The 20146-nt window shown below is 38.7% G+C and overlaps 1 protein-coding gene across 5 annotated transcripts in view; it reads left to right on the top strand.

Moving 5' to 3' along the window:
- SLC35D4 (solute carrier family 35 member D4) overlaps positions 1-20146 on the top strand; it is a 58470-nt gene that overhangs the window by 3564 nt on the left and 34760 nt on the right. For 4 of the 5 annotated variants that reach the window (XM_075494510.1, XM_075494511.1, XM_075494509.1 and 1 more), the window contains exons 3-10: positions 1625-1702; positions 6113-6194; positions 9445-9522; positions 10907-10932; positions 12373-12424; positions 13599-13647; positions 15682-15727; positions 16722-16757. In XM_075494510.1, the coding sequence (XP_075350625.1) occupies positions 1625-1702; positions 6113-6194; positions 9445-9522; positions 10907-10932; positions 12373-12424; positions 13599-13647; positions 15682-15727; positions 16722-16757 (447 nt within the window). The remainder of the gene's footprint in view (positions 1-1624; positions 1703-6112; positions 6195-9444; positions 9523-10906; positions 10933-12372; positions 12425-13598; positions 13648-15681; positions 15728-16721; positions 16758-20146) is intronic. The other variant, XM_075494508.1, reaches the window with a different exon arrangement.

Here is a 20146-nt window from a genome sequence, read left to right as displayed (position 1 = left end):
TTCTGTATGTTCTGGCTTTTAAAGGTGACCTTTCCTTGAAAATTATTAAGTGGCTCAGATGCGTTTTCATTTAGAGCTATGGCAGATGAGCAAAGGAGGAAGAGAGTGTTATTCTCAGTTCATGCTGTTACTGTTTGTTGTCATTGTTTTTGTTGCCTATATAATCTAAGACTATATTGCATAGTGCTAAGCATCTGAAACTGTTACTAACTTCAACTTCTGTCCTTAAAACCTGAGACAAGAGGAAATTCTTCACAATGAAATTGATGGCAATTCATCACTGGCTTGCAATAGAGCAGGGTCAAGCCTGCAGCAAACATCAGGGTTATCTGGCTTTTAAGCTCTCATATGCTCCTCATCTAAAAAAGGTGAAGTGAGCTGTGACAGTAGCACTAAATATTCATCATACCCATGTGGACAGTGAGCTTGCTCTTTTCTGACACTGTTCCACTGTATGTAATACTGCATAGAGTGAATATTTGTTTATTTGCATATGTGTGACAGAGATTTTAAATAATTGCTTAAATGCATTGCAATGAATGGGAATAATAAATAAAACCACTTCTATACCTGTTACAGATGTTAATGGGATTTAACACTGTAGTACAGTATCTCTGTCTGAACTATGCTAGATGTTCAAGGATTTTCACCCAAGAAACATGAAACAAGTCTCTGAAAACCACTAGCTTAAGGAAGAAGGAAGCTAATAACTTATTTTAAAGCTTAAAAAAATATCAGTGTGTATCACTACTAATTTTAAGTTATCTGCAAGCATTTCTAAGGCCTCACATACTATTTCCGTAATAGACTACGAACGCCTTTATGGTAGGATAAGTCATTATATAGAGAAGTCAATGAAGAATGTATGTAATTGTTATATACCTTTTCAATGAGAAAACCACAGTATTGTGGTTTATATGCAAGGTTATCTGGCTGTAAAGATGTTCTCTCTAGAGGCTCTGAATCAGAGGCTCATGCGGCATAATGATGTTATTGTTGATGACACTTGGTGCTTGCTACACAAGATGCAGGGCTGGGGGGCAAAGCAGTCTGAGTTTGAGGGAGTTTGTAATCTAAGCCCAGCATGAATAACCATGGGAAGTCATAGAGCTAATGTTTGAAACTACCAGGACTACACACGTCATCCTTGGGGCTTATTACTTCAGCCGGAGTGAGTCTTTGAATCCTAAAGTCATGTTTATTTGTTCTAACAACAACAGTTTATGTATGAAAAGATATTCATCTCTTGTCACAAACCTTGCCTCATTTGCATCTTCAGATCATCTTGGCTGTAACATCACTATTATTATTGTAAACCTTGTATGGGAAGAGATGATAAAATGGGGATTCAGTAACATGACTAAGGTTGTTGTGGTAGATGGTAATTTACAAAACATTTGAAACAGGAGGTGGAAGAACCAGAGTATTAGAAAATTTGGAGGAAATGAAGGCCCACAAAAATGAAAGATTCAAAGGGGAGTAGTGGCATCCCTGGTAACCTGAAGAAACGGTAGATAACTAGAGTCATGGGTGTGCTGTGAGAAATTCTGTGGATTCTAAGGTCATGCTCCACGTGGTTAAAAAGGACAAACAATTTAGAGGTGATGTTTTGTTTCTATTTCAGGTGGCAGACATTAGTGGGTGGACTTCTGCTTCATGTCTCCTGGAAGCTGGGCTGGGTGGAGATAAATTTGTGTTCAAGGTACTGTGGGGTTTTCAGTATCTGCTAAATACTTACTTTCTGTAGCTGGGTGACGACATAGTAACTTTGACAACCAACTTAACTAACTTGCTAAAATATAAGTCGGTGTGTGTGTGTTTGTATGTGTTCTGCTTCACAGGTGTAGGAGAGATCTTGTGTTTTAGTCTAACAAATGTTCAATGATGCACACTTCAACTGATTACTAATATAAAGTGGATTCAATTTAACCTTGGTAAAACAATCAAAAAAGCATAGCCATTAGGAAAACTATAAGGATAACATATCCAACAATCTGTCCACATCTCTTCCCTGGATTATTCTATAGTATTGTAAGAGAAACCTTGGTAATGTTAGTTAAGAGCATTGACACACGCTTCCCCAAAACCTCAGTGCAGCGAAGTCCACAAATGTGATCTGCCTTTTCTCTAAGAAGTGTGTCCCATAAATGGGAATCATTCACCCTTGACTAAGTCTAGCATTTATAACCGCACAGCAAGAGCAGCCATTGCAATACAGGATTGACATAATAATCAAACTCCAAATTGGAAGGTGCTTTGTAGACAAAGATCATCTGCTTGAACTGAGTGTGATGGCAACTCAGAAGAGTTGTCCAGCATACTGTACTCTGCTCAGGTGGATCCATTCTACAGTATGGAACGTGGCGTATCTTTTTTATTTTGCAAAATGTTACAATTTATAAGATGTATGCCCACAGCAATTGTTGAATCTCTGTCTCTGGAGATACTCAGAACTTTTCTGGACAATGACCTGAGCAATGTGACTTGATTCTGAAGCTGGGGAGGATTGGACTAGATTACTGCCAGAGTTCCCTTCTAATGTAACTTTTTTCATCAATTCTGTATTAGCAAGCGACAACTGATGAATTTTCTGTTTGGGATTCAAACAATTGGCTTGCAAAACTGAATCTCCTCATTTGGAATGAAATCCTGCATGTATGTGAGAAGAACCAGGCTAAGCTCTGTTTTCATGTCCACGCAAGTGACTACGTCACCACTGAAACTTAAGTCAAGTTGTAAATGGAAACAGAATTTAACTTCCTAGCTTTTATCTGCAGTGTAGATAAAATGAGGATATTGGTGTAAAAGCTGTCAATGATATTCGTAGAGGCAGGATTAGGGTCCAAACCTTGCTTTAGTGGCAGTTACTGATATATATATTATTGTCAAATGTATATTGTTTATGCAGATTTTGTCTTCACAGAACAGTCTAAAGGACAAAGGAATACAGCCATCAGTAATATCCTTTTTAGTTTAACTTTGCATCACTAGATGATTACTTTTGCTTTAAATCGTGAAATTAAAGAAGTTGAATCTTTTTTCCAGCTTGGAAAAGATATTTTAATTTTTTCAAAACGTGGAAGACATTAAAGAAAATACTGGACAAGAACCATTTTCTGCTGTTGAAGAGGATGTTTTTATCTAAGAAAAGTTTTGGTGATAAATTAATTCGTGTTTTGGCGATGGAGACTTGAGGCCACTAGATGTCAGCACACTATAGGAAAAGTGATTAAAATGCATTTTTGAGAAACCTCTTCATTAGTTTAGCTAATACAGAATGCCTGTTCTAGAATAGACTGAATGAAATGACCAGAATTAATTGACGTGTTTTGGCTATAATTCAGCTAACTGCTTAAGGAGGAGTTTAAATCTATCTTTCTTCAGAAGAATTAGGCACATGCTTTAATGCTTTGCTGAACTGGACTTGTAGCGTATATCTCCTGTATTTAAAAAAACAAACAAACAACCAAACTCCCCAAAAACCAGCCAAAAAACTCCGCAACAAACAAACATGTCTCAAAGCTTCTTTCTACCACTTCCTGTCAAGCTCCTTCCCCCTCCAAATGTAATTTTTCTTAGTACTACCACTGGGATAAGGACATTTCCGCCCTGTTCCCCCAGATGTTGGTCTCTGAATCTGTCTGGGGTTTTTTGTGTGTATGTGTAGGATACTTAAGAGTACCATATCCGGTCCTCAGTCTTGTCATGCTTCAAATAATAAACTGCCACCCATTTGTTTGTTTATTTCTGCAAAGTCTCAGTATTTCTGTCATGTGGACTGATCTCATATGCTTCTTGAGCCAATTCAGGTTATCCCAAAGTGTCTCAGCAGAATTATTTTATTACGTAGAGATCGTTGCCCTTTGTCTAAAGTCCAGAATACTAGCTTCACAATAAAGACCAAATAAAAACATATTACTTAGAGTAATTTCTCTTAGGTTTTGTGGATGTCCTGCTTTTCATCTGCTTCCCCCCAGTACTCCTAGCTGTAAGGGACTCTGTTACCATCATCGTTGCTTCTGAAGGGTGAATGGTGGCTGCAAAACTTGTATCCAAAATAAGGGCTCTGTGAAGCACAGAGGAATATGTGTAGCATCTGCATAACACTTCCAGTGCTGCGATCTGATGTCCAGCTTCTGCCTAACCCTTGTAGGCACATAAGTCCTATGTGTTCTGGTTGGCATTTCTTGTAGTGCTGAATTTTCCCCGTAGCTAAGCAGCAGCTCAGAGCCTTGCTTAAACCAAAGCTCCAAAGTGTGGTTTAGGGGAAGCTACCCATTGACTTTAGTGGGCTTTGGATCTAGGCCTACAACCACAAGCTCATCAGTTCTTTTATGTCACTGAGCTTTCCTGTTTTGCATGTACATCACTGTATTGCCAACATAAGAAGCTGCTAATTGGTTTACATACAAGACAGATTGTTGGTGCTGACACATTATATCAAACATCCATGCATTCTTTTTCAGTCCTGAAATTCCCACTTGACAACGTAAAATTCTACCCTTATATCATGGAAAAAGCATCTGAAGTCCTTTTCCATTGCACTTCACAGTATTGCATTGGAGATGAAGAGATATTTGGGATTCCTACAATTTAGTGGTGGGGAACATGAGAGAGTGTTATGTTCTAAATGAAAGTTCAGTTTTCATCGTGTGTTCCTTTCATCTTACCAGCCCTCCCTTCTTTTCTTCCCTCCCCCTTTCTTCCAGTTGTTGCAGTTCCAGTAGGGTGGGGGTGTTTTTGTTGGTGTCTGATGTGAACTCGTTGGTAATGATGTATGACAGTTTTAGATCCTGGTCTTGGTGAAATTCTATTTGAAGTCAATAACCTTAAAAGGAACAGTGTTTTTATAAAAAATTTTGGTGACTACCCCAAAAAACAGAGCAAATATTTATGCCAGTGAAAGGATCTAAAGATTACTCTGTTTTCGTTACCCTGGGGTTTTGATCAAGTATCTTAGAAAATTATGTATAAAAAAAAAAGAGGAAACATGATGTTTAGGGTTTTTTCCTGGTCTGTGTTTACATGGATCTTTGGGCATGTTTTATCTTCATTCAGACTTTTCTGATTTCATCATTTCGTGGTCTATTTTTCTTGTGTTCCCTGACGTGTGGCAGTGTAGCGGTACCTATAATTATGTTTTAAGTCGTACATGGTAGTTGGAAGTGTAATCCAAATTCAGGAACTACAAGCAGTTTAGTTCCGTTTTGAGAAGCAGCATTATTCACAAACACTTTCTTGACTTTAGTTCAAAGCTTGGGAAGAGTGAATGGGGGTAGCAGTGTCTTCAGTCCTGGAAAGCCTTTGGATCAAGGCTTTAGATCACTGCTACTTCTTTCCTCCCGTGCTCAAAATCTTATGTTATTCTCTCTGAAATTTACCACCTACCTGATCCCTTTTTCCCATTAAGTACCAAGATCGAAAAAGGAAAAGTGCAAATTTTGAAGCCTCTTCTCAGAACTGAAACCTGACCCTGCTGCAATAACCATAGCTAAAAAAATATCAGATCAATCTGTGATGACTTCATTCCTCCATTAGTTGTCAAACTGCCTCTAGGAGTTTGGCTTAGTCAAAGGAGCATCATTAGGAAATCTCAAGAGACAGGCTCCCACAGAGAAAATCTGATCTTTAGGAAGAATCGCTTTGTAAGCCTGGCTGAGAAATGAATGTGTGGGTGGGCAAGTGTATTTGTACATAGTGAAAATGTGTGCTGTCTGTGCAAGTACGCTGTTTTATGCCTTCATTTGTCAGTTTTTCTTCCTTTTACAGCGCATCAAGGAAATTAGTTGAAATTTCTCTCCCTTAAAACCAATAGGAGTAATTCTTATGAAACAAACAATTTTGCAGGGAGAGGAGCCAAGGGAAGAGTAAAAGAAGGAAAATATATCTGCAGATAGCTCGTATCTGGGATTAGATAAAGTGATTAATTTCTGTCTTGGACTTCTTTACTACATGGGAGGAATACTGAACAATCAGACAATGAATTTAATATGCACACCTTTGAAATATATGTACATATATATATGTATTATTATATTCCTTGCAAGCAACTGTTGCTGACTATATGTAAACAGAATGTGGTGAAGTAATGGGAGTTTAATTGTTTTCACAGGTCTGAAATCCTGTCATGGCTTCCTGCTTCAGTACTCTTTGTTGGCATTATTTATGCTGGCTCTAGGGCACTGTCTAGCTTGGTAAGAAACGCACAAGTAGAAGTCAGTTCTTTATTACCTCTACGTTATGAGCAAAGAACATTCCCTTCATACAAGGTGTTTAATGCTGTTCCTGGGTTGGGAGGAAAGAAGGGGGGGGGGGGGGGTTAAATAATACATACATTGTTAATGGTGCTAGAGCAGCAGTCCAATCCTAGAAGTGTAGGACAGTATCAAAAAGCACTTCCGTGACAGTCTAAAGCACTTAGCATTTCTCCAGAGTACTCAGTGTTTTGCAGAACAGATCCCCCGCGGTCTGAATTGTGCAAGTAGGGAAGAAGCTGAAGAAGTTACTAGCTGTAACTTTGCAAAAGGGGGAATGGGGCTGTGGGATCTGTGGGAAATCCTTCCAGGAAAAGGATGAAGACCATTTCAGTGGAAAGCTTTTGATGCTTTACAGGATTTGAAAAAATAAATTGAAAGTTGGAAAGAGATTATGGGAAGGGTTAGATTAATCATTTTTTTGATCCATTTGAATCACAATAACCTGCCAAATGTTTAGAGGATATCAAATCTGCTTTCGTTAAAGTTGAATGCTTTTTACTTAAATCATACAGTCTTTCTTAAAAAAAAAACCCAATGAAGTGGTGACATGAATTTATAAAAAACAGCAATGTTTTACTGCTGTTATGCAGCGTGCAAGGCCAGATTCTGCACTAGTTCCCTTCTGCATTCTGTCAATGCATCTTTATCTAATTCTAGAGCCAGCTCGCTCTTGCCAGCTCCTAAACCCCAAGAAGGATCAAAAGGGAATTTTTGACAAGATTCTGCTTGTAGTGATCCCTTGAACATCCCAGTGGAGAGGTAGGGCAGAAAGGGACGGGAGGTCTCTGTCCTCACGAACAAGGCTGGGGGCCTCATCCCAGACCCAAGTGACCTTTGGAAAGCACAGGCGTGTGCTCAGAACCCCCATGCCTCCAGATTAGCTCTGTCTCAGGGTGATTGCATTTACTTCCTCTTGGTTCCTTGTCAAAGCAAGTTCCATTGAGCTTTCCTGGTGTAAACTGAGCAAAGATCCCTAAGGAGAGCCCTGTCTGGAAACAGCAGTAAAGCCTTGGCAGCAGCGTCTTTTTTTTGTCTGCTCACCTGGGAGGTGGAGGAGGTATGAATCCTCTCTGCTATTTCTTCTTACTTCCTAGTCATCCCGTAAGTTACCTGGTTTCCCTCCTGTTCCTGCTCTGGTTGTTCAAGAGTGAGATGCACTGGAGTGGCAGAGGGGCTGTGAATGGTTTTGATTTGTATCCCAAACCTTTCTTAAGGAGCATCTCCCATTTCTGAATGGCTTTTTGTTGTACATGAATGGGGATTTAGAGGCCTAATTCTGTGGCCATTTTAGGAGGAAAGACAAAAGGACAAGTAGTCTTAGGCCACAGTTACTATGTAATGCCTTGTACTGGGGCTAAATTCGATCCTACATCGAAGCTTTACTTACAAAAACTTTGTGTACAACAATTTTATGACACAGTGAGGAGGAAAATGGACTCTCCCAAACTCATACCTGAATTGGCTCACCTCAGCAGTGCATTTGAATTAAGTGGATTTATTCCTAAAGCAGAAGTTACGTGCACTTTTTTGATCAAAGCCAGGGAGACCCACTTTCAAACACTCCTATATACTGGCAGGGCTACAGTCTTAATCTCTGTTTGTGCCTCTCCCTAGAGGTGCTGGCAGTCTCCCCTGCCCAGGAGTTCAGGGCTGGAACTGGAGGAGGGCTGCTTAGCTCCGGACTGTGATGCATTAACAAAAGTATGCAGAGCTGCGAGGGGAGGTTTGTACAGAGTCTGTTCACCCTGCCTGCCCAACCAGTAAACCTTTCTTTTCGTAAGCATTAAGCCTACTCACAAATTTAAGAAATACTCACATCAAAGACAATAGACATATGGAGAAGGTTAACTGGGCTAGGCAAACTGGAGCCATTGTTGGCTCCAAAACACATTTGGAAGAGCCAAAAACGGGGGGGGGAAGAAAAACCCAATAAATTGGCTTCACAAAAGGAAGAATGTAAATTCTGCTGTCAACTTTCCTTGTGTATGGTTATTTCTTGTATTTCCTATTATTGTGTCAGGCTCAGGATGCTTATGCTAGATACTTCTGGTTTTATGTTCTTAGTTGTCCAGCAACAGGGTTGAGAATTGGTTTTCAGAATTGGTGAAGCTGGGACTGACAACTTCATGCCAGTTGTATTTGTGTGATTTTCATTTGTTGCTAATTTAGAAGTGTTAAAAGTTATCTTGGTGTAACTGTTGTGTTTATGTGTCCACCCAAGTTGTCATTATGACTTAAGATGTTTAATTAGTGATGCTTATCCAGCTTTATGGGAATGAAAAGAAAAACCCAGAAAATACAGATTTCTGAATACAAGTCAAATTTAAGAGATCTTTGCTGCTTATATCGCCTGATACTTAAAAGGCATGGACATCACTGAGAAATTAACTCATTCTCTACTCGTGTGATTTAAATACGATACACAGGTGGGGAAATACTGCTTCCTAAAACTGCCTTAGTCTTTAGATTATCTTAATTGGAGCAGAGAATTGCATCTGTTTCAACTGTCTGAGAAACCATGGATCTGATTTGGAGGAAGTATTATGAACCACTAATTCTGGTTGGGTTTGCCTGGGGCAATGGGTGTTTGATTCATTATTGTTATCACTGGGGTTTCTTTCTTAATGATTTCATGTTGGGATGGTGTCCAGATACCTCAGTGGGTATAATTTCAACATCACTTGTGTATGAACTGTTACATTTCTAGCCTAATTTCGGGCAGGTCTTCCTAGCAGTAACTGAAAGCAATCACCTAAAATCATCTTGCCCATAATTTTGTTGCTAGGAGTCACACTGTATTCTTAGTACCAGTAGACAGAGATGGGAAAATTAATGAGAACTCTTTACTGTGGAGGCTGCAGGTATTTGAACAGAAAGGCAAAACTAGAGGCAGAAACCTGGAGCAAATGTCACCGAGGTAGCTGTGTAGAAACAAACCGACTGAGCACTCGAAAGTGGGAGAAGAAGCAAGCAGGGTCTGCATTTAAAGATGCCTGTGCCATGTAATAGTGATTGGAATGGGTCTAAGTCCCTTTTAGGAATTGTGGCATGGGTTTACAGCTTAAAAAACAAAACAAAACCCAAAACCACAAACATGTGGGACAGCTGTCCCTAAGAGGAGTGCCCCTTCTTGTGTGTGTGACTGTTCTGGTTTGATTTGGGCATTTTTGTTCTCTCCCAATGGCAGCCAATCCCGATGTTCCTCACCGTGCACAACGCGGCAGAAGTTATAACCTGTGGGTTCCAGAAGTTTGTGCAGAAAGAGGTAATTGATCTATTAATTGATACATTCAAGGTACCTCCTGTGATGTAATTGCCCTATAACAAGAAACCTAATTTCTTTTAATATGGGCATTAGTGCCATGTGCTTTTCTAGTCTTGCTGTGATAGCTAGTCATTAATGAGACCCAGAGAGAGCTTCGCTGTTGGCAAGTATCTATATTGATGTTTTCTTTTTCCCTTTAGTTGCTGAAACACTGCAAATGTGTATTGATAGTTTGATCTGCATTTTTAAGACTGGCTTGGTCCTGCTTGTTTTTTCCTTTTGAAAATTAATATTGCCTCTCTCTCATGCCCCATGTAAGATCTCATTGTTTGAGCTGACAGAGGGGAGGACTGGGTCCTTAGATCTAACCAGTATAATATATCTCGTATTTGATATATTGTATGATTATAGATAGATCACATCTCCACATGAAATGCAGGAAAACCAGTGCTTTTTTGGATTTGTTTTGAGTGCTTCAGAATCTGTCCCAAGACCTATTAAAGTCAGGAGAGTAATTCCTGCTCCCTTTAGTAAGAGCTGGGTTTGTTTCTCACAAACTGCATTGAGATCCTTCTTTTTAGGCTATGAAATGCTTTTCTAGTTGACCAGAGAGCTGCTGTGTGAGGTAACACTGAGGAATCATTCATCACAAAGTCATGTCTACAGTGGCCCCTGGCTTGCCATGGAAGGGACCTTCCATTCATTATCTCTGTTGTGTATATAGAAGACAAATAAATGGCCCATGTTTGCTACTCCTTACAAACTGAAGAGGTCACTAAGGTTATGCCTAAGGGACATAGCAGTGTGTACCGTGGCATGTCCCTGTGGCATTGTCCTCTGATTAGTGTCCCTGTAAAGTGTTTCATATTTTCCTTCTAGCTCACATGTTTATGTCTCCTCTCTTGGAAAACAAAAGCACTATGGACAAGGATAATGCAAACACAGGTCTTTCTGGGAAGCTTCAGGAGAATAATTTTGGGCGAAAGGATTGGGAAACTGATTTGGCTGGGGTAGTACCTAATTAATTAAGAATACTCAATATTTGAGTACATACAATACATAGTTTTGGTATAGTTCAAGTTAAGTTTGAGGACCAGGTATAAAGTTCATGTCTGGTTTTAGGTTTAGCTGCTGGTAAGTAATCAGAAAATATAAATCAAGTTGAAGTAGGCTAATATGTAGTCCTGGTTCTTTTTTTCAAATTAAATTTGCTAAGCAGTGCTCAAACATAATGGGCTGTTGAATGTTGCTCACTGGATTTTTAATGTGTTTGGTGCAGTAAGATCAGCTGTCATCACTTTCCTGTTTTTGGAAGGAGAAAGCACTATTTCACTGTTTTTATTTTTAAATTTTAATTTTTTTAATCATACTTTCTTTTTTACAGCAGACCTCTCATCTGAAAGTCTGTAGGTAAGCTTCTAAAACTGCTCAGATTCAGATTCTGACTTGTTTTGGCTTCAGCTTCTGTATTTGCTTCAGATAATGGCACACCAAAACAATGAAGAATGTGAGGCCCAATCCTGTGGGCGGTGAGCCTAAATTGCAACATAGGATTAATTAAATATTTTTAAAATGTATTTTCTTTTAATTTTTGTTAACAATTGAGTAAATAGATACATTTTTTCTCCTTATAAAAATTAAAAAAAAAGGCAGAAGGCCAGTCTTCCTGAATAACAAAGCAGTGCTTTTAAGTATGTTTTTGGAAAGGAGATAGAAATCAGGTTTGAAGTTCCAGTGGGTAATCTTAAACAGTAAGAGAAAGATAGTTAATGTGATAGAAAATAGCTAAAAATGCCTTTCCTAAGAAGGAAAAAGTGAGTGATACCCAGTTCTGCTAGTATCATTTACATTAAGCTACATAACCTACCAACCCTCATTGGCCCTAGTTTAGGCTTCAAAAAGGAGATAGAAAGGGACAAACAGAAGTCGGCCAGTCGTGTATTAAAAGTTTCATTCTTCCTCCCCATCCCCTTGAAGAGCACATATTTGCTGTCCTCCACATTCTGTAATCTTTTAGCTGTACTTAGAGTGGGTAATGTTGGGGTTTTATTTAGTGTACTTAGAGGCACCACCTTCCTAATTTCTTCCTGTTGTTTCCATTATCTGACTTATTGTGGCCTTGTTTTCACCACTGGATTATTGTCAAGGATACCAGGGTTTTTATCATCTTTATTCTGTCTTTTCCTATGCCCCTAGAGAGCAGGAAAATAAGCTGCAAAAGCAAATGTTTGTTATTATTAATAGTGACAGTCCACAGAAATTCCACATCAGTGTATTCAGTGTAGCCTGTAGAAATACTGACTCAACTACAGGTTAAGAATTTATTTAGTCCAAGTCAGCGGACTAGGGGAGGATTTGTGCTGTCCTTAAGCTATTTCTAGCGTAATACCACCACTCACTCCCAGTTTGCTCTGTGTTCTGGAGTTACACCATAACTTTTAATGGAGTCACCTCTGCTGGAATTGTTGTAATAGGCAATTCACCTTAAGGAAAGAACTTTTTGGTAGCCGTTCAAATCCAGAAATTGGTTGATTTTGGCTTTCTGAAGCAGCCTAGGGAACCTAGATGGCAAGTGAAGAGTAATATTCCCTACCAAAAAACTTGTTTTCATCACTGCTGAGATGTTTTGTGCTGCTTCTCTTCTCATACAACTTTGCTGTGTACAAGTTATGAAGAATGCATGATGTAAAACCTCATTTTGGTGGCAGAAATTACTTTTTAAATATGGAATAAAAATTAAACAAATGAAATGTCAGTGTAAAATTGAGCGGAATTGCCTATACTTTGCTGAGAGTACGAATCCAGGTTGAGATTTTGGTCTTACTTGTTTTTTTTTTCTCTTCTCCACAGTGTGCTATTCCTCCTGGTAGCAGCAGTGTGCCTTCCTTTATGTGACACACAGGTGAGCTCTGCTTTGTGAAGCAGCTCTAGTTAGACCTTGATGTTTGACATCTTGTTAGCACATGAGGGATGCAGCTTTTACTTGTAAGCTAGGGTGGTATTCCTGTGAAGGGATTGTAAATGTTGCCTATTGCTGCATTGTAGTCTTGCTGGTTTTAATGTGTTTGCATCATGGTAAAACCTCTGAGCAGTGCAGACATGCAGCTCTTTGGTGAAGCTGGTGGCTGGGGAAACCATAGTTAACTTCATATAGGGCTTAGAGCAAGTCACTTAGGTTTGAATTAATCGCATGTACTTTCAGGAGGTTCCTAAATTAGCTTTGTAATCACTCTACACACTTTCTGTAGCTACTGGATAAAGAAAGGAAGTACCTCCAGAGAGTAGCTCAGTCCAGCAAAAATCTATTCCTTGGAGGTGCTTTTCTCTTTTGGAGACTTAGGAAGGCTGCTTCCTTGTTTTAGATACTTTAGTTAATATCTGAAGTCAGGTGGGATGAATCTAGGAATCTAGGAACTTGTCTGGATGCATCTGATCGAATGTAGCCATCAGAAGTGTTGCACCTGTGCTAGCTCCCTTCATAGCCATGGTGCAGTGCAGGAACTTCTGGTGTATAATTCATCTCCCCTGGAGACAGACGTCTAAAATATGCCAGGTGAACTCCTCTCAAAAATGTTTATTTTTCCCCATTGATTGTGAAGAGAGCCTACCTTGCTCAGAGGCAGATGTCTGTTTAAAGCACTCTTTTGGATACTCTGTGGTTAGTGAGAGCCTTGGGGAGAGACACTGCTTAGCTGCTGCAGGGGCTGAGAGGGGAAAGGAGACAAGGCAAAAACCTTGGTGATGTTCCTCTGATCCTCTTGTCCCCCCGACTGCCAATGCAAGCCTAAACAGACTGGGGTCCATATTCTCAGATGGTTTAAAATGGTGTATATATCTGAAAGAAACAGAGCTATCCTTGCCAAGACTAGCTGAGAGCCTGGGTAAACGGCATATGCCAGGTCTCTAAGCAGGACAGGAAAAACTTTAGTCTTCTTAGTCTTCTTTAGTCGTCTTCTCGTTCTTTGTAGCATAGCTCCTGCTCGCTGTACTTGCTTGGTGAAGCTCACTGCAGGGAAACAGTGATACATATGTTTCAATGACTGTGCATTTATTTATGTAGATGTTCTTTATTGCAGTTTGATCCAAATGGTTATTTATGGGCTCTAATTCACTTGATCTGTGTTGGTAAGTCATTTTCTTTTGGAAAAAGAATTAGGAAGAGTAAATGTGTTGGAGAACCAAATCAACTTTATTATGAAGTTACTGATATTTAAGGTTCTTGATGTAAGAAACACTTGGAAAGAATGGAGAAGCTCAGTAAAGATAAGAAAGTGGTTCCTTTTATAGCTTTTACATTGAAAACAACAACAGAATAAACTAGATATTGCAGTCAGTTAATAGTGGATGAGAAAATGTATGTACAATTTTAATCAGCACTAAGCTTTTCTGGGAGTTTTTGATGGTTGCCTACTAAGAGACACTTCTTTCTGAGGGGAGAAGAAACATGAAAAAATCCAAGCAATAACTTGTAGTTGGAGCTTTATTGCACACACTGATTTTATTTAAAAACTTACAAAAATATTCTAAAATATCATGGAATGTTCTCCCAGAGGAAGGATGTTGAAATGTTGGGGTTTTTTATGCAATCATATGCATTTAAAAAAAATTTTAACAATGAGTTGCATAACCTGTCAGGTTTTCTTTTGTCTTTTTCAGACTAAACATTGATTTGGACAAATCGTAATTCTTCCCTGAAAAGCTAGAAACAGTCAGACCCAGAAAATCTGAAGAAAACAAGAATAGTGATTTTTAACTGGGAGATTTGTGTCCTTTGGAACATTAGGCTAGATAATAAGGGACTTGTATTTGGTTCTTAGCTGTCCTATATACTTAGCAAGTGACTCATTCATATGTTAAGTCTTGTCTGCAAATTAGGCATGATTCCTTCTTTATTTTGTCTATTCATACTGTAAAATTTTCAGGGCAGAGGTTATGTGTTTATATGTATTTGTGTCTAGGGAGGTCTAGAGATCCCATTGGAAAATGTTGTTAATGTACAAATAGGAAATAATATTTTTTTTTCCTTTAGGAAATGTTATATGGTAAACATTTGCTCATTTAGATAAAACAAAAAGCTAAAGATTTTTCACTTCAAATACTTGTTTGCTGTAACGAGTGATGTTACTGCTTTCTGAAAGCTGAGAGGTCTCATTTGTAAAGCACTGCTAGGCCATAGAGGTGGAAAGCTGCTTAGAGAGTCTTCAGGAGACCTCTTCTGTGTGCTTGAAATGTGTAGGAAATGCCAACATAAAGTTTATGCTCAAAATATAGCTTCTTTCCATTTCTCTTATTTTTGAGAGTAAGTTGTTGATATGACTGCTGGGGTTTTTTTGTGTAATTAGATTTCCTATCAACTAACACAGAATGAAGATGCTACAAGAAAGGGCAAACAGATGAACTAGCTTATCACACAGTTAATCAAGACAGAGCATTAGAGAAAGGATATGTGTTCTGCCCTTCAGCTTGGCTAATGGAGGCAGAATTGAGGACATCTATTACATAGTGTTCTACTGGGTTTGCTTTTCATGTTCTGGTTTTCCTTGTGAATCAAAAAAAAACCCACAAAGCCTTGAAGAAAGGGTCTGAAAAAATAAGACCCTGAAGCTGTATTGTTCCTTCCTTGAGTGCTTAAAGCTTTTCCCAGAATAAAAATGGAAGCTAACCAAGAGGTGGGTAGGTCAAGAATGTTAAGAACCTAGAGACCCTAGAACTGAGAGAACTTTAAACAGGAGAGATGGCTCAGAGCCAACAGCTGTAGGGGTCTAAGGAGATGAACTTCTGCATCATAGAAGTTACCCAAAAAATGGGGTGGGTTGAAGAACCCTTTCTGTGACACTTTTCTGTATGTATTTACACACACACACGTACACACACACACACACACTCTCCTTTGTAGTTGCCATGAGCTAGGATTTGTCTCTTCTTCAGAAGCACTAGCAGAAACACATAGCATGACAGTACTCTGAGATGATAACACTTTGAAAACCATTAATTTGAAGCGATAGGTTCATTTTACTCATGGCTTAGGCATCCTTTGTGCTGTGTTGCTAAACTGTAATTTAGAGGGGTTCCACATCTGCTGGTACCAGGGCCAAACAAGCCGTTGTTTGTCAGAATGATTGCATGTTATGGCAATTACACATGTCATTTCAATTACAGGGGCGTACAAAGTATTTCACAAGTTATGGAAACCTAGCTCTTTAAGGTAATGTGTTTTCATATTCTTTTAAAAAGAAAGAGATTGCTATCAAAGAGGGTTAAAGACACATCTGTGTAGCAGTCGGGTAAGCTGTAGGGATCTCTGCATTACCAGCATGAGCTGGGCCACTCTTGGTTAATCGTTAATGACTTCTCTTGCAAGAGGAGTCTTATTTATTGTTGATAACAATAGCATGTGGTTATTGATAGTTATACTGCTAAGTTGAACACCGAATTAGTTTTAAACAGTGTATTATCAAAGGATGATGACTCAGTCCTGGAAAAAGAACCCCTAATTGGCACAGGTATTAAGAGGAAATGTTAGTTTGTGTTAGCTTTGAAAGCTGCATGGTTTGAATCTGTCAGTATCTCTTTTTGCGACACAGTCTCAAAAGTGTTTAGCAGCTGGTGACTTGCCACAAGACTGGAATGGCCGAGTGCCTTAAAAACCTTGCACTAATTCCATGTGCATGTTAGAACCTCAGCCAGACAACAGTTGTTTTGAAAGCAGGTGGCATTATGCATTCAGATTGTCTATAATGTGCAGTTGTCTGTATGGATGGGGATGGATACGTTGCTACTGCATATTATGTATATGTACATAATACATGTGTCTATAGGATATGGATAAGCTCATTTGTTTCAAAACCATTTTCCATCTCTCTTTAAAGGGTCTAAATTTTAGTAAGTCTCACTTTATCGTCACTTTAAATGAGACTCCCACTGACATAATAACAACAGAAATAATGTGCAAATGGTGTATAAATTAATATGCTGATTAATATATCGATAATTTTATAATATTAATAGATTGTGGTTATAATGTATATAATTCTAATATAATGTTAGTATTACCTAATTATAACATTGTGTCATATATTATATAATATTAATATTATGCAATATTACAGTATTATAATACTACTTAATATACTGATCTCTTATACCAAATGAGCTGCATTACTAAAGGAACACCTTTTTTTCTTTCCATCCTCTGCCAGTGATCTGGACCAACAGTACATCAACTATGTATTCAGGTAAAATGAATAAGCCTTTGATACACCATAGCTGGTTTTATGTGGTATATGTTTTCATTTTCAACCGTGGCTTGTTTAGGAAACTCATACCTACCACTACTTAAATATATTTATTTAGCAGGACATTCACTGAAAGAACAGTGCTAAGCTGAATGACTTAGCAGCTGAATTTTTTTGGCTTTGGTTATAGGTGGACATGCCAATATACACCTGGGGAGGTAACGAGGTGTTAATTATGAATTTTTTAATCACCATGTGCACAAGTGATATATCATTTCCAGAAATAATATTTACAGAGTAACTCCCTGGCAATACCCCACTTCAGAAAATAAAACTTGTACAAAATTGCCAGAAGGGGAGGTAGTGATTACAAAAGTATGATGTGCAAAGAACATGAGCAGTAACTGATTGTTCAGAGTGCCATTAGTGGGATTGAGTAATTCAGACTTTCAGTTGTTTTTCTGATTTGGAGATATAAAAGTGGCTCGTTATTTTGTAGTTAGTGAAAGAGCCTGAGTCACTGACCAGACTCCCCTGTGCTTTTTTATTTAAAAAAAAAAAAAAAGAAAAGAAAAGTCAGTCCTTTCCTCAAAGAGCCATATAAGTCAGAACATTCTGTGTGCGTGGCTTCCGCTAGATTTTTTTGAGGCTTTATTTGAAGTAATGATTATAGAGACTTTACTAGATTCTCCTCCATCCGTAATCACATCTTGTACATGTTGACCTCTTTTCTTGGAATGGTAGCTCAAGTTGTATGGGAACACTATGGAGTACAGATACTAAGTTCTAAGAAAGGATGGTCAAAAGGAATGAAAGAGAGAGCAGAAGTTAGGAATAAGCATAACAAAAGTGAAGTTGTGCTTGTCCATTTGATTAGATGGGTGTGTGCTCTTGTCTGACCACATTAAAAATCCTTGATAGGAACACATCAGGGACACCAGTGTAGGACAGTTACTTCAGTTCACATTTATCTTGTGAGCATCATCAACATGATAATACTGTTTATCTCTTTCTATCTTAGTTCAATCAAATCTCCTATTTCCATAAATAAGTAATGCAGGCTTCTGATTTTGTGTTTGTATGATTCCAGTGTCTATTCACCAGGGTCCCATGCACTGACAATATCTGAATGTCAGTTTGCTTGAAGTAGGCTCTTGTTTAAGTCAGTTGTTGTTTTCTATCTACTACGAAGTGCAAAGCAAATCAATTTTACTCAGAGAAGGTAGCTGTGTTTATTGAAAGTGTTTTGAATAATTAGTCATGGAACTTGCAAATATGTTGCTGTGTGCAGAAATAAACCATGAAGTCTTGAATGAGCGATAGCTATTTGTCTGTGTTGAAGTGAGAATGATGAATTAAGCAGTAAAATCAATTGATTTTTCATTTGGCACCTGCCTGACTATGGCTCTCAGCTGGCATTTTAGTTGAAAACTGCATCTGGGCCTGAACCTTTAAATTCAGATTTTGGCTGAAGGTCTTAATTTTGCAGCTTTGATTGAAAAGTCAGGGCTGGGTTCCTGCTGTGTTAGTTGATGGTATCCTTTGAAGTCTGTGAAGTTGTGTCCAGTAGAGAGCAGGAGTTCCACATTACATGGAAAGTATGATTATTGATTTAGAGGCTTTTGAAAGGGAGAAACTTCTTGCTAAAGAACTGTGAGGTGCAGTGGTATGTATTTTGAAACTGTTATTTTAAAAAAAAAAAAAAAACAAAAAACAAACCAACAATGGAATTGTGCAAACTGGAAGATGGCTTTTTTTTAGCATCTGCTTAAAACCAAAAATGTGTTATCAAAGCTTGCAAAGATTTTCACCATTAAGGGGCTTAAAGGTCAGTGTAGCTTGTGAGATAATGGTGCAAAGCAATTGCTGGAAAACAGGTGGCTTAGAGGAGGTAGAAGACTGGATGCTTATTTGTTTGGCTGGGGTCTGTGGATATCTATATGTCTATGTATCTATATATGTATATATCTCTATGTCTTAGAGAAGCTTGCAGTCCATAGCATTTGGACCTCATCTTATCTAGGGAAAACAAACATGGGCAATGGGATAAGTGACATCTGATTCCTTTTAGAGTTTTGTTTTGTCATAATAGCGGATGATGTTTGAAAGGGTGTGAAATTTGGCAGAAGCTCTCTCCTTGTTTGTCGCTTCCATGACGTGCCGCTGCCATGAAGGTACTCCAGTGTCTAATGGGGCTGAAATCTTTCTGCTGAAGAAGGCACTGGCAGGGTTTGTATCTTGGTGAGACCTCTGCGCATGTAGTTATCTTGGAGATGACTACCACTTCCCAAATTTGGATGAAGCTGGTCAGTGTGTTTGAGAGCTATGTAGAACTATGTATATATATGTACACAAAGATTTATTGCACAAGCTTAATTTACGTAGAAAATAGTCAAAAGTATTTTTAAATCACGCTGAGTAGAGGGCATTTTACTCTGAACATTCTCTGAATGAGTGCTAACTCCTCACGGGCAGTTCTGGGTCAGAATTACTGTAAACGTGTGCTTATCTCTGTCAGAGGGTGCCCAGCACTAAATTTTGTGCTTTAGCAGGCATTGAGGTATATGCTGCTTCCTCTACTCAGGGCTTCTCAGGGACTGTTTCGGCCATGACAGGATTCCAGTTCCACCTCTACAACAGGACAGTCCAGTGTGTACCGGTGGTCTTGTCTGGACGAGCATGATTCTATGATTCTATGATTTAAGAAGGAACTTGCTAGTGTGGTATCAGTGCAACTTTCTTCTCTTAGCACTATTATCAATAGGCCTTTATAGCTCCTTATTTCTAACCTAGATCAGACAGCTGACATGCAGCTGTGCAGGGAAGAGAAAGCAGCTGTGTGGGCACAGACAGATAGTGTTTAGAATCATAGAATCATAGAATCATTTAGGTTGGAAAAGACCCTTAAGATCATTGAGTCTAACCATAAACCTAGCACTGCCAAGTCCACCACTGAACCATGTCCCTAAGCACCACATCAACACGTCTTTTAAATACCTCCAGGGATGGTGACTCAACCACTTCTCTGGGCAGCCTGTTCCAGTGCTTGATAACCCTTTTGGTGAAGAAATTTTTCCTAATATATAGGAAAATGTACAGGTTTGTTATAGAGGCTGTTCAAAATGTTTCTGTTCGGTACAAAAGCACAGTTTTACTCTGAGTGTAGAGATTGCCTGGATAGAGCAGATTAAAAGTTCTGCCCCAAGCTACTGGATGTTAGAATGTACCACTAAGTTAGATTTAAAAAATACATATTTAGATTAAAAAAAACATTGACTGTATTGGCTCAGTTGGACACTTCCAGAGGTACAACTGAAATTAGCAAAGTCTCCTAACATATGCTGTCCCTACATGCCATGCACTGTTTCTTGTTTTAAAATCTGGAACAA

The sequence above is a fragment of the Mycteria americana genome, chromosome 2 (genome assembly GCF_035582795.1).
Source record: "Mycteria americana isolate JAX WOST 10 ecotype Jacksonville Zoo and Gardens chromosome 2, USCA_MyAme_1.0, whole genome shotgun sequence".
Lineage (NCBI taxonomy): Eukaryota > Metazoa > Chordata > Aves > Ciconiiformes > Ciconiidae > Mycteria > Mycteria americana.
Note: the sequence above shows the minus strand (reverse complement) of the source record. Positions and strands in the feature narration are given on the sequence as shown.